The following is a 16186-nucleotide window of genomic DNA, read 5'->3' as shown; positions in this document are numbered from 1 at the left end:
CAGCGGCCTGCGAGCGGTGGAGGAGGGAGGCAGGAGATGAAAAGAGGAGCCATGCAACCTCCCGGAAAAATATAAGCTGCAGACCCCCCCCCCCTCCCCCTGCTGGAGGAGAGGTTAAACTTAACCCAACCTCCACCGTGGGGGCCCGTGCACGACTAGTTCTACAGTTACAGAAACGTCTCCCCGAGGGGCCGGCGGGATGCAACACCAGCTCTGGTTCCGCGTGTGTTCCGGTGGTCGGATGTTGCCTGATTGATTCTCATATCAGTGCCTGTCTCAGCATGCGTCTCAGAGGATGCAGCACATCGAAGGTTGAAACTATACGGGAGACCCGTTAAGACGATCCGCACACACACACACACACACACACAGACAGACAGGCGGGGCTCATAAGGCGTTTTATTCATTATTTCCTGCGTGTTAAAGGTGATTGAAATGCTGAGGAGCTCGGGAGCCTGAACCTTGGTTCGTACTTTAGCGAGGTGTGTGTTAATAATAGATGTTTTTATGGGGAGAGAAGGATAGAAAGAGAGAGAGAGAGAGAGAGATGGAAGGGGTGGAGGCGAAGCAAGGTTTTGTGAAACAAATATACGAAAGACGAGGGTGGGAGGCGGCGAGGTGAGGGTGAGGAAGAAGAAATAGAGAGATGGAGCGAGAGGAGCAGAGAGGAAAGCGAGACGGCTCAGAGACGAGAGGAAGAGAGAGGAGAGGAAGAGAGAGGTGAGGAAGAGAGACGAGAGGAAGAGAGAGGTGAGGAAGAGAGAGGTGAGGAAGAGGGAGGTGAGGAAGAGAGACGAGAGGAAGAGAGACGAGAGGAAGAGGGAGGTGAGGAAGAGAGGTGAGGAAGAGGGGACGGGGAGAGAGAGAGAATGTAGAGCGAAACGGAACGAGGAAGAGAGCAGGAGACGCAGGAAAGAGCCTCCTTTGTGAGGCAGACGGTATTCAGAGCACCTTTACAGAGGGGGGTGGGAGGAGAAGGTGCAGGGGGGGGGGCGAGACAGAGGGGGGGTCGGTGCAAGTGACGGACCTCAGGTGGAGGTCCGCGGCCAGATCTGGACCACACGTGATCCCTGGCCTTTTGTCTGGTCGTCTCTTCTCCATTCAAGATCATGTGACCCCCCCTTTCTCTGCGGCCTATGGCTGCAACACCCCCTCCCCTCCCTCCTCCGTACACACACACACACACACTCCCCCCACTGGCCCACTTGAGAGAGGAACCTGCCAATCTCTGTGTGAGATTGACCTGCCTTCAGTCGGTGGTGATTCGATATGCTGCTCAAACGCCACAAAGGGGTCACGGTGACCGGCAGGAGCATTTTAAATCACGCCCCCCCCCCACACCCCACCCCCCCCTTTCCTCTATTCTCAATAGTAGCCGCACCGTTCCGCTAATTAAATCAATTTTATGCTGTCACTGCTAATGGGCTTTTCATTTCTTTGTGTGAGTTTCTCTTCAGCTCCGACGGGACGAGTCCCTCTACGCAGCACTTAAACCGACGGCTTCTAATGACAATTATGACGTGGGGGGGGGGGGGGGGGGGGGGAAATCACACCGGGGGCCACTGATGTGTCCAATTTGTCGTCAATTGTCTTGTTTAAGGAGATCGTTGGGCCTATTCCAACCAAACCCGAAGAGCCCATTAAAATCACAGTTAAGAGGGGGGGGGGGGACACACACGAATGCTTAATCTAAGAAGGCCGAAGGTCCTACAACAAGTGTGTTTAGCACCTTCGGCTCCGCCGTGCTGCAGCTCGCCGGCTTCATTATCTCCCATGAGACACTGTTCCCCTGGCAGGCGTCATCCCAGGGAGCGCATGCAGCGATAGACCAAAACACCACAACAATCCCTCTGGGGTGGGGGGGGGGGGTGTAAAAGTGTAAAATATGCGCAGGCAATTCCAACAAGTATGCATTATTGAGAAGAGTAAATGGGTTCAGCACGAACATCATGGCTCATTAATAGTGGATGTGATTACTGGGAAAAAAACGGGGGGCGTGAACTGAAATGGTCCAAAACCGAAGACTTCACTCGGAAAAACGAAAGCAAAGGTCTAAACAGGTGTGATTTTAAACGATGCGGAGCGAATTTCCTGTTTTTTTTTGTGTTGCAAAGTTTTTGATACCTTAATTACTTTGTAGTAAATCATACTTGGGATGTTTGCTGAAACTGATTGGATGGTCCTAGAATGTCCCCGAGAGGCGGTTTAATCACAAAGAGACAGCAAAGGAGCCAGCGTTTTCTTTTTTTTTCTTGGTTCTTCTTCTCAAAATCCCATTAGAACGAGTCGGGCCGAGTGAAGGTCATGCAGTAAGGGGCGGGGCGGAGGGGGGGGGGGGGATTTGGTTTGACTTGAAACCCAGATTATGTGCCTCCCCCCCCCCACCATCGCCCCTGAGATGCTTCCTTCCCTCCCTCCCACCTCCTTCAGTTACACGTGCTCCGGGGTGATGGAGGGGGGGGGGGGGCTTTTCACACCAGACACACCTTCCACCGCGAGGAGCCCCTTTTTCTGCCCATCTGCCTGATTTGCTGCTATCGCTCATAGAGGCGATTCACTGTGTACACACAGCCAGAACAGAGCAGCAAGCAAGGAGTCAGTCAGCTATCAGCTGCTGGGGAAGAAGAGGGGGGGGGGCAGTTTAAGCCTCTTTAAGGCTCCCATTCACAGTGACTTACTAAAAGTGCTTATGCTAATCTTGTTATCGCTTCAGGCTTCTGGTAATGGAGGACGGGAGGCTGTTGGGAGGTCGCGGGGCCACGTTATTTTGTCAGCCCATCGCCCGAGGGGGGCTCCCAAGCTGGAACATGTGACCGCGCGCATGTCGGCACTTCACTTGGTGAATCACTTCTACACACACACACACACACACACAGACACACACAGAGGAAGAGATGAATCTGCATGGCTTCAGGGATTCCATAACCGGCTCACACCAGGATCATGAATCCACTGTGTTTCTGGCGAGCTAATCTCGTTTGGGCTCGCAGTGATCTCGTCTGAGTCGAGTTGAGCCATCAAACCGCGGCGGCGTCGCGTTTAGTTTGAATTTCCCGCCAATCGGGCAACAACAAAGAGCACGGGGCGCCTCGCGGGGGGAAAAAAAGGATAATGTCAGGTGGCTCGTTCACAAACAGAGCTTTAAAGGTCTCTCCGTCCGGCTGCGGCCGGCGGCGTCGAGCCCGCGGGCCGCAGCGCGCGCAGTCGCTGGTTTGAAAGTGGAGGCCGCGCTCCTCCCGAGAGGCTTCACCTTTGGCGACCTCGAGCCGAGGCGAGCAGGCGGGACGTGACGAGGATCCCGATATGAGGCATTAATCAAATAAAGGTCGATTAACCCGGCTGCGGCTATCCCAACCCACAATCCTTTGCAGGGCCTGTGGGCATGACGCATGCTATCTGCTCTTCAACTCCTCTGGTTGCTATAACGGAAGTCGGATTTATTAGGTCTCTGAGAAAATGACTTCCCTCTTGATTTATTACCTCGTAACGTCGTCGTAAACGTAAATATGAGTTTATGGTCTCAATCACTTGTTTGTCTAAAGAATGCTGGGTTGTTTAGAGTCAAATGGACCATAAAACAGATCATGATTCAAGGCGTGCGTGTTCCTTAATGACAGCGTCAATCTTTTTGCAACTTTAACGGTGTGTTTTCAGTCCATAAAGTTAATTGTTGTTGTTGTTGTGTTTTCATAAAAAATCTCTCCCTGAGATTGTATTGAGTGGAAGGCGTCACTTCTCTCATAAAGGAGGAAGCAGGCTGCAGTCGGATGCCTCGGGACGTCTTGGTAATTGCGGCGTATGCTGCATTCGAGTGTCTGCATTCTGGTACGCGGCGTTGTTGTTGCGTGTCGTAAAAGGACGCAGCAGCTCTGAACGCCTCCCTGCAGCCTGCAGCAACACAGGAGAAGCTCTCAGACTTCAAGGCCCCCCCCCCCCCCCCTTAATGGTGGAGGAAGGATTCCAGCCTTTACTTCAACACAACAATACTAAACTAATTCATGCAAAGGTCTTGCAGTCAATAATGCTAATGTATACAAATAAAAGCAGAGCAGTAGTAGGAAATGTATAGTACTTGTTCTGCGGTGGCCTCATAATTGTTGACACTGATGCATGAATAAGGAGAATTTTACCTTTGTAGTTGGCGGGTAAAGATCAAACGGTAAATCTGAGGAGTCTTGAGAATGTTGCTGAGGGAGGACGAAGGGAAAGAGGCCCGAGAAAACATTTATATCCATTCCACCCAAGAATTATTCTGTTTACATTGCCGTTTCTGTTAAATACTGTGAATTGTCGGTTATTTAAATGAGAATCGGAAAGCGACAATGAAACACTAATTATCGTCACGGCTGATTTCACCTTTAGGAACCTGCTGAATTGAATAAATCCGTCATACATCTTTGTTATATAAAACCGCTGATTTAGTATTGGGTGAATGAATACACATTTGTACCTCCTTTTCACCTATAAAATCAATTTATTTTATATTAATATTAAAATGTACATAATCCCAAATATATAAGGGGTATAAAAACACATTCTAAGTATCTGAGTAATGGTATGTTTTTAGATCTTTTTGCATAATAAATGATCCAAATCATTGATTCCGGACATTTCTTGTCTTTTTTTCACATTGTGAACCATCACACTTAGAACTTAGCTCAACGTACTTCGGCAACAGTGCAGTTAAATGGCTGCTGTCCCAACGAAGTCAATTTGACAGAGCGAGGGTGGGAGAGGAGACAGGTGTAGATAGATGGAGACTCAAACTGAGGCAGAGGGGAAAAAAAAGAAAAGGCAGTCTATATATAGTTAGAGACACCGAGAGAGAACGAGAGAGAGAGATGATGAGGAGGAGGAGGAGGAGAACAGAGGTGAGGAAGAGCCTGGAAATGCAGAGAGATAAATTACAACCTATGCGCTTCTCTGCTGTGAGACACCTCGACAAATAGAGACAAAAATAAAACCCCAACCGTCTCGAACACTTTACGCGTTCAAAGGCGGCCTGCAGACGTGCGGCGGGTGGTGAACGCGGCCTCGACGGGGTGGAGCGCTGTGCTCCACGTCCTGGTATTCGGGGGCTATCTAAGCCTCTCTCTCTCTCTCTCTCTCTCTCTCTCTCTGAGTGGAAGGAGTGCGGAGTGAACGGAGCGTGGCGTGAGGTGAATTGTTTGATTGTGATTTCTAGCTGTAATTTCGTTTAATTTCGGATCTTTTAGTGTAAATGTGTGGTTGTGTGTGTGTGTGATTTTTGGTTTCTGTCTGTCTTAATTTGTGCGTGTTTGTAGCCGATCGGCGTGCAGCACGCACAGATGAACCTCACGGGGCTAACGCGGAAGCACGGCTTGAAGCTCGCGCCGTGCTTCGCGTGTTCCGTGGAGGACTGTGGCTTAGCCGTGGGGGGGTTGGTGGGTCACGGTAGCGTGAAGTCCGCTGCACGGATGAACCACGCGGTGGTCATCTTCGTGGACAGCGTGGAGAAGGCGCGCAAGGTGGTGGCGAGCGGCGTGGTGGTGCGCGGCACCCTCGTTCCCGTGCTGCCTCTCGCCGAGCCGGCGGTCAGAGTCACGGTCTCGAACGTTCCGCCGTTCGTACCGGACGATGCGCTGCTCGGCGAGTTGGTGAAGCACGGGACGGTGGTGTCCCAAATGAGGAAGGTGTCCTCAGGTTGCAGGTCTCCTCTGCTGAGACATGTGGTGTCGCACAGGAGACAGCTCCACATGGTCCTCACCAAGACCCAGGCTCTCAACCTGGTGATCAAGGTGAGGATCGAGGGGTTCGAATACGTGATGTTCGCTACATCGGACGATGGGAGGTGTTTCCGGTGTGGTGGAGAGGGACACCTGGCGAGGGGATGTCCAGTGAAGTCCTCCTCTCAGGACCAGAACCGGGAGGGTGCTGGGGGGGCCGGGGAGGAAGAGGGGGCTGGGGAAGCCCAGGAGGTTGTTGGAGAGTTGGGTGAGGGGGTGAGTGAGGCCCGGCCGGTCGGTCAGGTGGGTGAGGGGGTGGGTGAGGGAGTGAGTGTGGCCCAGCCGGTCGGTCAGGTGGGTGAGGGGGTGGGTGAGGGAGTGAGTGTGGCCCAACCGGTCGGTCAGGTGGGTGAGGGGGTGGGTGAGGGAGTGAGTGTGGCCCAGCCGGTCGGTCAGGTGGGTGAGGGGGTGGGTGAGGGAGTGAGTGTGGCCCAGCCGGTCGGTCAGGTGGGTGTGGGGATGAGTGTGGCCCGGCCGGTCGGTCAGGTGGGTGAGGGGGTGAGCGTGGCCCAGCCGGTCGGTCAGGTGGGTGAGGGGGTGAGTGTAGGAGTGAATGGAGAAGTGAATGTAGCCCAGTGGGCGAGTCTCGTGTGTGACAGAGTGAAAGAGGGGACGAGTGGGATGAGTCGTGAGAGCGACTGTAAAGGAGCTAGGGGGTCGCTCGATGGTGGGATGGGCGTCTCCGACAGTGAGGAGGAGATGGAGGAGGGGAGGGTGGGCTTTAAGGTCCCCCACCTGAAGAGAAAGACGAGGGCCAGTAGAGGAGGCTCTCAGGCAAAGAGGGGAGGGGCGTCGAGCAGAGGGGAGGCGGGGGGTGGGGAGTCCGATTCCTCTTCGGGGTGGGGCTCTGCCATCAGTGTCTCCTCAGGTGGGACGGTCTCCAGGAGGTACGGGGCTGGGCAGGTGAAGGAGTTCCTGCTGGCCACCAAGAACGAGAGGGGAGTGAGGCTGGAGGACTACTTCTCCGACGTGGAGAAGTTCGCTCGCTCTGCCCGACACGGCAGCATGAAGAAAGGAGCTGGAGACTTCACTCAGCAGGAGGTCTACAGGCTGAGGAAGTTCCTCCTCAAGCTTAACCGAGAAGGGGGGAGCACAACCGGGACCGAGTGAGGCGTCAGTCCGGCTGAGGAGGTTCCTGAGCGGGGCGGCCCACTGGAAAAGAGACTGATTTTTGATTGATTATATTAAATAAATTATAAATTATATACCTGTTAGATTGTTGATTGATATTGCTTTACGGAAAAATAAAGGTTTTTTAAAAATCAAAAAAAAATCTCTCTCTCTCTCTCACTCTCTCTCTTTTCACATACTCTCACTCTCTCCTCTGTTACCCTGGCAACATATTTTCTGCTTGGAAATAGCATCTCTCGCTGTGCCCACTGCACAAAAAAAAATGAAGGCACTTCAAGAGATTTAAACGGTTCTAGGACCGATTTAAATTACAGACCTACAGATTGGATGCAACGGAGTTACATTGTCCTGCGTGCCTTAGCAACCAATTGGCCGCTTGACGGAGCGACCACGAGTTAAAGACGACAGCCACCGACGGGCTTTCACTGCACGTGACCAAGCATGTGCAGCGAGCTGCGTGTACAAAGAAGTCCTTTTGTGCGATCTCGCATCCTTAGAAAAGGGTGCGTACTCGGCCCATGAAGACAGTCAACGCAATAGAATGTTTACGCAGGTGGTTGTTTTTCTCACGGTCCATTTGGAGGTGACATAAAAGCCGGCTCTCTTACAAAGCAGAGCACGGGGCGGGAGAAAGATCCTTCGGCAGAGGTGTTATTAAGAAATGTGAAATGAATAATAAAGCACGGCGGGGGGCGTGGGGGGGGGGGGGTTGATCTGTGAGGATTTCCTGATTTAGTCTCCACTCGCAGATGAAGTGGTTTAGTGCGGCGGTGAGAGAACTGCGGGTTCAGGCCGCCCGCTCCGCAGTGATGAAACAAAAGAAAACCTTCGTTTGTTTGCCGCCGCGGAGAGAGAGAGAGAGAGAGAGAGAGAGAGAAAGAGAGAGAGAGAAGAACTAATGAAAGACAATCCGGGCGCGGAGATTGTAGGTGCCATCACACTTTTTTCAGCTGCAAATAACCTCATATTTTACCTGAGCAGAGCGAGATAGAGAGCGAGCAAGAGAAAAGGGGGAATAACATCCAGGTAAACATGCAGCACGGAATTAAAAACAGGAAAGGAGAAGGAAAGTGCCTTGACTCCTGGGAGAAAGGAGCCATAATGAAATAAGCATCTGAAAGAGAGCAGGTGTTGCAAGCTTGACAGACTTCGGCTGCATAACAAGTAGCGCATTTACTCTCCCATGTCTTTGTCAATCAAACAAACCGATCCCGTGATAAATGCTGCCCCGGTATATAAATAAAAAAAACTAAAGAGTTAGAGACCCTCCAGCGGAGTCGTGCCTGAATCGAGTCTTTAATCCGACTCCCCCCCCCCCCCCCTTCACGCAGGGTGCGTCTCAGGTAGAGGGAAAGTGGGCCTGGCCCTGAATTTCAAGCAGCAGCCCAAAAACGACACCCAGAATATGCAGTAAACAAATGCATCTCGTCCCCGAAAGCACGACGCTGTCGTCCCTCTTCGGGGATCAGCACCAGCACCATGGAGAGCGCCGCCAGCTGGGCCCTGCTGGCCTGCACCAGAGGGGAGCAGTAGGAGCTGGTCTGGGGTCTGCGGGGGGGATTAAGGCCAGAGAGCGGGCTGTTAGCAGGACGCTGAGGCACACAGTTGTGCTAATCCTGCTGACTGAGCAGAAAAAGAGAACGGACCAGTGGGGGAACATAAAAAAAATAATCCCAGAATTCCCACCGACCTTGCTATGTACATGTATAAAATAAAAAATACCCTTTGAGAAGCAGGTGGTGTGTTTACTAATCAAAACTATTGAGACCAAGATGGGATTCCGTCCGCTTGTTCTGACCATTCAGACACCTAATAAATTATTAGTAAGAGTTGACAATGCATTGTTTCTTTGTATAAGTGCGTTGTCACTGATGGATTATTGGGAGATTATTGGTCGTGTGTGCCAGGCGATCTGCGTGTGACCTCATTGTTAATATTACCTCTCTTCTCCTCACAAACAAAGAAGCATGCGGGACAACAGAGACGCGTCGGTGACATCATCGCTGTCCGACACTCGCATCGAGGGTCAAAGTGCAAGTATTAAAAATGAAAGCGCTCGTGGAGCAGAGTGGTAGGATGATTAGAGCTGATGCATTGTCAGCGGTACTTTAATATTGTAGGTGGAGATCCTTTTAACTGCTTCATATACTGGCGCATAGTATTCCATAATCTTTTATTAAAAACCTCTCTGTAATGTAATATTGTAATCTGCAAAGCAGCGCATTTCCGAACGTGTTTTATCACTTAAATAGCCGTGCAACTTGGTAAATCACAGTACTTTTCCGCAACGTTTACAATGCAGGACCAAAGGAAGAAATATATATTTGGATGTTGTGCAGCGTGTCGCTCTCAGAAGTTGGAAGGTTACTGGATGTTTTCGTCCAAAGCCGGTTTTGATCTTCATGCATGACTGCTAGGAAACGCTCCCTCGTTGGTGCGGGGAAAGAAATTACATTCAATACCCTGCAGATATTCAGTGCACTGTCATACATGACGAGGAAGCTGGAACTAAGGAATGTGTTGCTGCATGAATTACTTAACACATTTCACAAATCACCGTGAATCAGTTCCCTCTATAATCCAGACTGAAAACCCGATTTTCAGCGACAATTACGCAATTATAGATTAAAAGATTAGCTGATTACCTTTCTCCATCAACTAATTGATTCATGCACCTATTGTTTTGGCTCCAAATGATAAACTGAACGTATCAAATGGGGTAAAATTTTGGAGGGTGCACTACAACAGACAGGGTGAAGACTTGTTCCATTACCACCTACAAAGACGGATAATAAATCAGAAAGATGCAGTTAAGTTTAGGTATATTTTGGCAGGGTTGGGATGAGCCATTTTATTGTGGGAAGTGGAGATACATGTGTGTAAATATCAACAAAAGGAAGGTAACAGTTGACGTCTGTACATTACATTCTAACAAAAAAAAAAAAAAGGTGATGGTCTCGCAGTCGATTCAATGCATGTTCCGAATATTTTAACCGAGACTCGTTGTGAGTAACTTTATTATACTCATTCATCTGTGTAAAGACAGTGCTTAGAAAATAGAAAGCAACTCATGACTAAAAGTTTAATTGGTTAACACTTTAAATCACACCTCTATCTAGGTCTACGTAATTTCAATACAGCCATACAATACAAGTATTCACGGTTATTTTGTGGTTAGAGGAAAATACAACCAAAGAGGGTATGGAAATGCAAACATACAGCCGTTTTTTTTTTTTTTAAACTCCTCATACATGTGAAATGGGTCAGAAAAGGCCGGCGGCCTCTTCACATCAGCGGTATGATCTCATGATGCACAAGTAGGGGGTGGGGGGGGGGTGGGGGTGCGGAAATAATAAAAATCACAATTTTACCAAACATAGCCTGAGACAAGTGTACAATATGCACGCTTGTAGAAAATAAAAGCCATGAGAGAAAATAAAAAGTACTAATAGTTTGCTGATTCTCTGCTCGCTCTGGTAAAAATAAGTCTCTGATGTTTGTCCATGAGTTCCATCTTCTGGCAGCTCAGTGCCACTGGAGAAAAGGGGAGGGGGGGGGGGGGGTTGTGGGGGGGCGGGGCTTTGGGAAATAGTCACTGTGCTCCTCATCCAATGTGACAGCAGAAGAAAGGGGGCGCGGGAAAACTAGCTGAATTTCAGTGTTTTTTTAAGTCTTTTATTCTGTCAGATTTTTCCGTATAAATCAATCAAGTCTCAAGCGTTTCATTCCGGGTCTCAGAAGACGTCTTCAGGTGTGCCGCTGGGATGCTTTTTTTCCTTCTTCTCCTCCTCCTCCTCCTTCTTCTTCATCTTCTTCTTTGTGTCTCGCCACTGGTGGAAGGGTTCTCATTGGTTGTTTTTGGCTTTGGCGTGTGTGAGGATGTGAGACTTGAGGTTGGTCGACTGGGCGAACTTCTTATTGCAGCCGTCGAAGGGGCAGACGTAGGGCCGGTCCCCGGTGTGGATCCGCACGTGTGTGCGCAGGTTGAAGTCCAGAGAGAACCGCTTCCCGCAGCCCTCGAAGGTACACTGAAAGAAAGGAGACGGGAGTCAGTCTCCACGCCGGTCACGCCATGCGCGTCGTCTAATTTATGGGCCTTAAAAATCGGACTCTCCGTCCCCTCATGAAGCGCGATGGTCCGATTACAGCTTAGAAACAGCAGGGTTTGTGTTTGAAACGGAGTCGTGAGGACGACACTCAAAAAGAGTTTTTGTGTATTTTTTGACCTTCCCGAAACCAAAAAGACGCAAAAGCAAAAAGGAAGGAACGCGCTGCTTTGTGAGCTGTGACAACGTCTGCGGCTCCGAGCGGAGCGTCGGATGACAAACAAACAGCAAAAGTAATAATAGCCCAGTGTGGCGTCTCTGTGTGAAAGTCGGCGCTTGATGCGGTTTACGTCGACGCAAGCGGCTCGCTCCCACAAACAGTGTTACCCAAAGAAATGTGTGTACGCCAAGTGCATTAATCCTAACCGCCTTTTCTCTTAAGAGTGGAAACGTACTGTTTTTTTTTTTTATACAAACAATAAAACTGAGAGGCAAAACAGAGCTGTCTTTGTTATGTGTCTCCCCAGCTGCAAATGTTGACTTTGCCAGTGACAGTCTGCTAAATCGATGGCTTTGAGTCTGGCAATGATAAACTCCTCGAGTCTGTCATTCTGCAACAACAGAAAGTTTGACAGTTTGACTTGAAAAAGACTCAAAACATCAGCCAGAGCGCACCAATGTGATTGAAACGTGTCAGGAATGATATAAAGACAGCAACCAGGTCCCCACCCAGAGTGTTTTTAAAGTCCATCGCTCGCCACCGAGCGGATCCGCTTCCATTATATTAAAAAAATGCATCAATCCACACTTTGATTTCACAGAGGACTCTGCGTGCACGGAGCTGAAATAAGAAACTTAGAGGCCGAAAGGCCGCGGCGGCGTCGCCGAGTCTGGAGACGAGTGCGTACGAGCAGAAGAGCTCCGAGTTACTCACTAACCAAAGTACTTCATGCCAGGTTAAGGCCAGCTTCTATGCAAAAACTTTGGCTTGTTGATCACAGCAGGAAGCAGTACAAAATGAATGTTGTCTGCTCTGTGTGATGCTTATTTAACGAGGAGCCAGACTCGTATTAAAATGCCTTTTACATCATAAAAATATTTATTTTAAAGCCTTTTCTAAATGAAAAGCTCAGAGTGACCCGCCTGTCGATTCTCGAAAAGGTCACCGTGTTGTGCAGTAATATAAAAAGCAGAGGCTGCGTCTCGATGCGTCGACACTCGCACCTCTGCTGCCTGGTCAGTGACATTACTCATCATCCCACTCTCCTCAAACTGAACTTTACTTTAATGGGCTTATGTGATTAAACCGTGGAAAGAAAAAAAAGGGGGGGTGTGAAGTAAGCCTGGATGCCGACCTGGAAGGGTTTCTCCCCCGTGTGGACGAGTTGGTGACGTTTGAGTTTGGAGCTCTCCACGAACGCCTTGCCGCACTCGGCGCAGACATGCACGCGGGGGCCGTGGGTGTGGAGGTGCTTCCTCATGGCCGAGTTGTCCCTGAACATCTTTGTGCAGCCCTGGAGACAAGAAGAAGGTGCAGAAAGAGTCAAATAACGTACGGCCATTGTCAGCAGATTTGTAAAGAGGAAGGGGGTCTTTTGTGCGTGAGTGGCTTCCGGAGTTTTGTTTAATTTCCTTTATCTTAAAAAAAAATAAAGAAGCAGAGCTGCGGCTATTCTCTCCTAAAAATTGCAGCGCGGTGTGATCGGCTTCACACGGGGAATAAATCCTTGACGTCAGCTAAACATTGAGTCCAGATACGGTTTGATTGCTTTTGTAAGTACATGAAAATCAATTCACCAGAGTGCTTTCTTCACTTTTAAATAACCTTTACAGGAATGTTCAATTACCCAGAAAGCATAAATGTCAGACTCTTAAACCCATCAGGAACTGTGAGCTCTACTCTGTGGTGGGAAGGCTGACTGGGGGGGGCGGGGGGGGGGGGGGGGACACGACATCGTTGGACTCACTTTGTGAGGGCAAGCTATCGTCCGTGGAGCGTCGTCCTCTTTCACTTTCCTGGGCTTCATCCTGATTTACGGTAAATAAAAGACGTGGTTTGGGTTAAACAAACAAGGCATTCATCTTTGCACAAGTGGCGCATGTTATCTCCAGGTCCAGTTCTAATGTCGATCTGTTTTGGTTAATCAATAACCGTATCAGTAAGAGACCGCGAGCGCCAGCGGAAGCTTCCTCACTGGACATTTCACCTCGAGGTGGAACGTGTTTACAGAGAAGTTAAAGAGGTAAATTATTTTAAAATGCCCGTTTGCTGGTTGCTCAACTGTATTCGTGATTTATTTTCTTCTGAAAACAGTTGGTATAATTTTACACGCCCAAAACACAACCCAGATCTAAATGTTTGTACATAAAAATAAACATATTGTACAAAGAGCACTAATATGAACAGATTATTTCTCTCACCGTGAACAGAATACCTGATAATTGCGTAGAGGGCCATGCTTGCCTTTAACCTTTGTGTTACACTTTTACGTATGAACACGTGGTGTTTTTCTCGGTAAACAGGTGCGTCCGGAGACACCTCCACACGCTCACCTGGCGAACTCGGCCAGCTGCTTGGGGTCCGAGAGGTCGATCCCCGGGATTCCACCAGGGGGCAGCTTCTTCCCCGTCATGTACTCGGAGTAGTCCGGGGGGGAGTTCTCCCCGACGATCTGCTCCTCCACCACCGACTCATGATCGATGTCTTTATGGTTATCTAGGAACACATTACAGAGCCTGAACCGAAAACACAATGGTGGTTCCCTAGCAACGGGCCGGAGGGAGGGCAACCACATCTGCGGCCACACTATCGAATTATGCATAATTACTTTGGCATTAGTGAGCAAAAACGACCCAACTCCAGTGTAATATCACCTATCATCCACTCCCTTTAGCTGGGGGTTTGAAGGCTTTGACTTTAGTGGTAACATGTAAAATAAAGGACAACATGGAGGTGCCCAACCTTTTTAAAAAAATTCACATTAATGTACTTTTAAATATGTTAAAATAGAAATACTATAGATGTTATTCTTATGCCTAAATTGCCCACATATATTCCCAGTTTATATAAAGTGGCGTGTATCGAGAGAGCCAAAAATCGAATGGCCTTCTCCAATAAATACGTGTGTAAACATGGCTTAACTACTGAATCCTACTTTAACCCCCCCATGTAATAAAAACACCTCCATATAGCTGCCGCGCTGTCTTAAAGACAACAGCATATGAAGCTACACATCAACCAACGTTTGGTCAATATAGCATTGCACGCAGTACCAGCACCGGGCAGCAGTTAGCCAGGTGCGCGTGTGTGTATGTATGTGTGTGTGTGGGGGGGGAGCTAGCACAGGAGCTAACCGCTAACGAAAGCTAACGACCCACATGCTAATCAGCGCCGGACTCTCGTTTACACGCATGTTAAACCTTTCACGCGTAACACGTTAAAAACGGCCACACGTACAGCCAGCGACACGCCAGCTGCGAGCTGAGCACGGCGTGTGCGACACAGTTTTTGCGGCCTGCAGATATTCAAAAACCCAGCTTCCTCCCCCCTCCTCCTCCTCTTCCCTGCTAGCACCGCCGCCATCTCTTGCCTGGCCGCGACTATCGCCATTTTTTCGGGGGCCGCCGCCATACTTACTAGTCTAAGGGAATATGGCGGCGCCCAGCAACACTTAAAAACATGGCCTCCCTTCAAAACAATAACATTTCCATATGACACGGTGGTGTTTCGTATAGAAAATTCGCTGCATTTGTCGCTTTTCACGGCGGTGCGACGTGCCACTCCAGGAACTAGTCTGGTGCAGCAGGACAACGCCCTGGCAACGAGGCCTCATGTGACGGCTAACAACGGAGCTGACAGACACGGCGGGGCTAACGTTTACTTACCCGATGCCCACATCGTAACAGAAAACTCCCCCTCCAGTGTCTTTATCTGCACCTGCTTCTGTTCCCATTTTCTTCCGCCGGCCTCGGCGCCGCTTAGATAGCTCTTTTTGCCCGCTTTCTTGCCCCCGTTGCCGCCTCCCCGTCTCATCCGACCCACCGAGCTCTTCCCAGCCACGGTCACCAAAGTCTGCTCGATGTACTCGTCCTCCGCTCCGGGAGCCGGTACCGGGATGAGGATCTGGTCCTCGAACCCGCTCCCGCCGTCCGTGTGCATGTCCGAGTCATCCCCACCGACCACCTCCTCTCGGGTCTGGACCAGGATCACCTCCTGATGGTGGTGATGGTGGTGGTGGTGGTGAATCGAGTTCGGGTCGTCCGTGACCAGCGGCTGGAGCGCGATCATGGGCTGCCCGTCGTCCTCGTCCTCGTCCTCCTCCTCCTCTTCGTCCTCCTCGTCGTCGTCGTCGTCTTCATCGTCGTCGTCGTCGTCGTCCCCGCCGACCACCGTGGTCTCGATAGTCTCCACGGGTATCGTTTCCACCTCTATCTCGTGAAGCTCCACGATCTCGGCCGGCATCTCCGAGCCGTCTGTCTCGATGTACAGCGTATCACCGGATGCCATGTTGAAGTCCGCCAGCTTGCCTCTCTCATTCACGCCGTGTTGTGCACCTTTTTTTTGGACTTCAAAACCCCACTTTCTCTCTCTCTCACACTCACACACGCGCGCACACACCCCCTGCTACTGCTACTGCCGCTGTCTGTTCTCCCTCTTCCTCGATAACAACTCTCTTCGCTCCGTCCCGCGCCAGTTCTCGTTGCCACTATGCTCTCCTGCGCGGAAACATCGCGAGATGTTGGTGAGCCCAGCGATAACTCGGTCGCAGGGCTGCTGGTGGTTTGTTGACATGAGGTTGTGGTGTATTTGTAACTTCTTTGAAAGCTTTATTTTTTTAATGCACATGATTTAAGAGTAGCATTACATAATTGTAGTCAACGTGGGGGACATCCGATCCATTTTTTGCGTAGTTGTCTTTTTTATTTTTTATTGGAGCAATAACTATTAAGCTTAATTTGTTGTCCTTATTATTGTTGTCCATATTATTGGCCTGTTTTTTTTACAATGACAGAAGAGGCAGCAGTAGGATGTTTGTTCTCTATTTTTCTCGCTTGTTTTATTAGGTTGATTTAATCAATGATCCTGTATGGACAGTGCACTCTTGAGCCATCCACACACCCGTGGTGCATAAATGGCCTTTGATTAATGTTTGTGCTTGATTCTTCCAAAATAGTGGTAACTACAGTATGCTTGATAATAGTTTTATTGGTTAGTCTCGACTGCTTTTATTTTGAACCTTTTGTTAGTCTAGCACTACTTCA

At 49.6% G+C, this 16186-nt stretch overlaps 1 protein-coding gene across 2 annotated transcripts; it reads right to left on the bottom strand.

The window, feature by feature from the left end:
* Positions 1–9688: 9688 nt before the first annotated feature.
* Positions 9689–15618, bottom strand: LOC119194703 (transcriptional repressor protein YY1). Of its 2 annotated transcripts, none has more exons than XM_037449002.2 (5): positions 14810–15618; positions 13478–13640; positions 12892–12952; positions 12280–12438; positions 9689–10906 (listed from the first exon to the last, which is right to left on the bottom strand). In XM_037449002.2, the coding sequence occupies exons 1-5, from the start codon at positions 15429–15431 to the stop codon at positions 10724–10726; spliced, it is 1188 nt and encodes a 395-aa protein (XP_037304899.2). In that variant the 5' UTR covers positions 15432–15618; the 3' UTR covers positions 9689–10723. The 2 variants fall into 2 exon arrangements, with proteins under 2 accessions (XP_037304899.2, XP_037304900.2); XM_037449003.2 differs by having other exon boundaries at positions 13478–13628.
* Between the last annotated feature and the right edge of the window lie 568 nt (positions 15619–16186).

Source organism: Pungitius pungitius, chromosome 20 (assembly GCF_949316345.1).
Source record: "Pungitius pungitius chromosome 20, fPunPun2.1, whole genome shotgun sequence".
Lineage (NCBI taxonomy): Eukaryota > Metazoa > Chordata > Actinopteri > Perciformes > Gasterosteidae > Pungitius > Pungitius pungitius.
The sequence above is the reverse complement of the archived record's forward strand: the minus strand, read 5'-3'. Positions and strand labels throughout refer to the sequence as shown.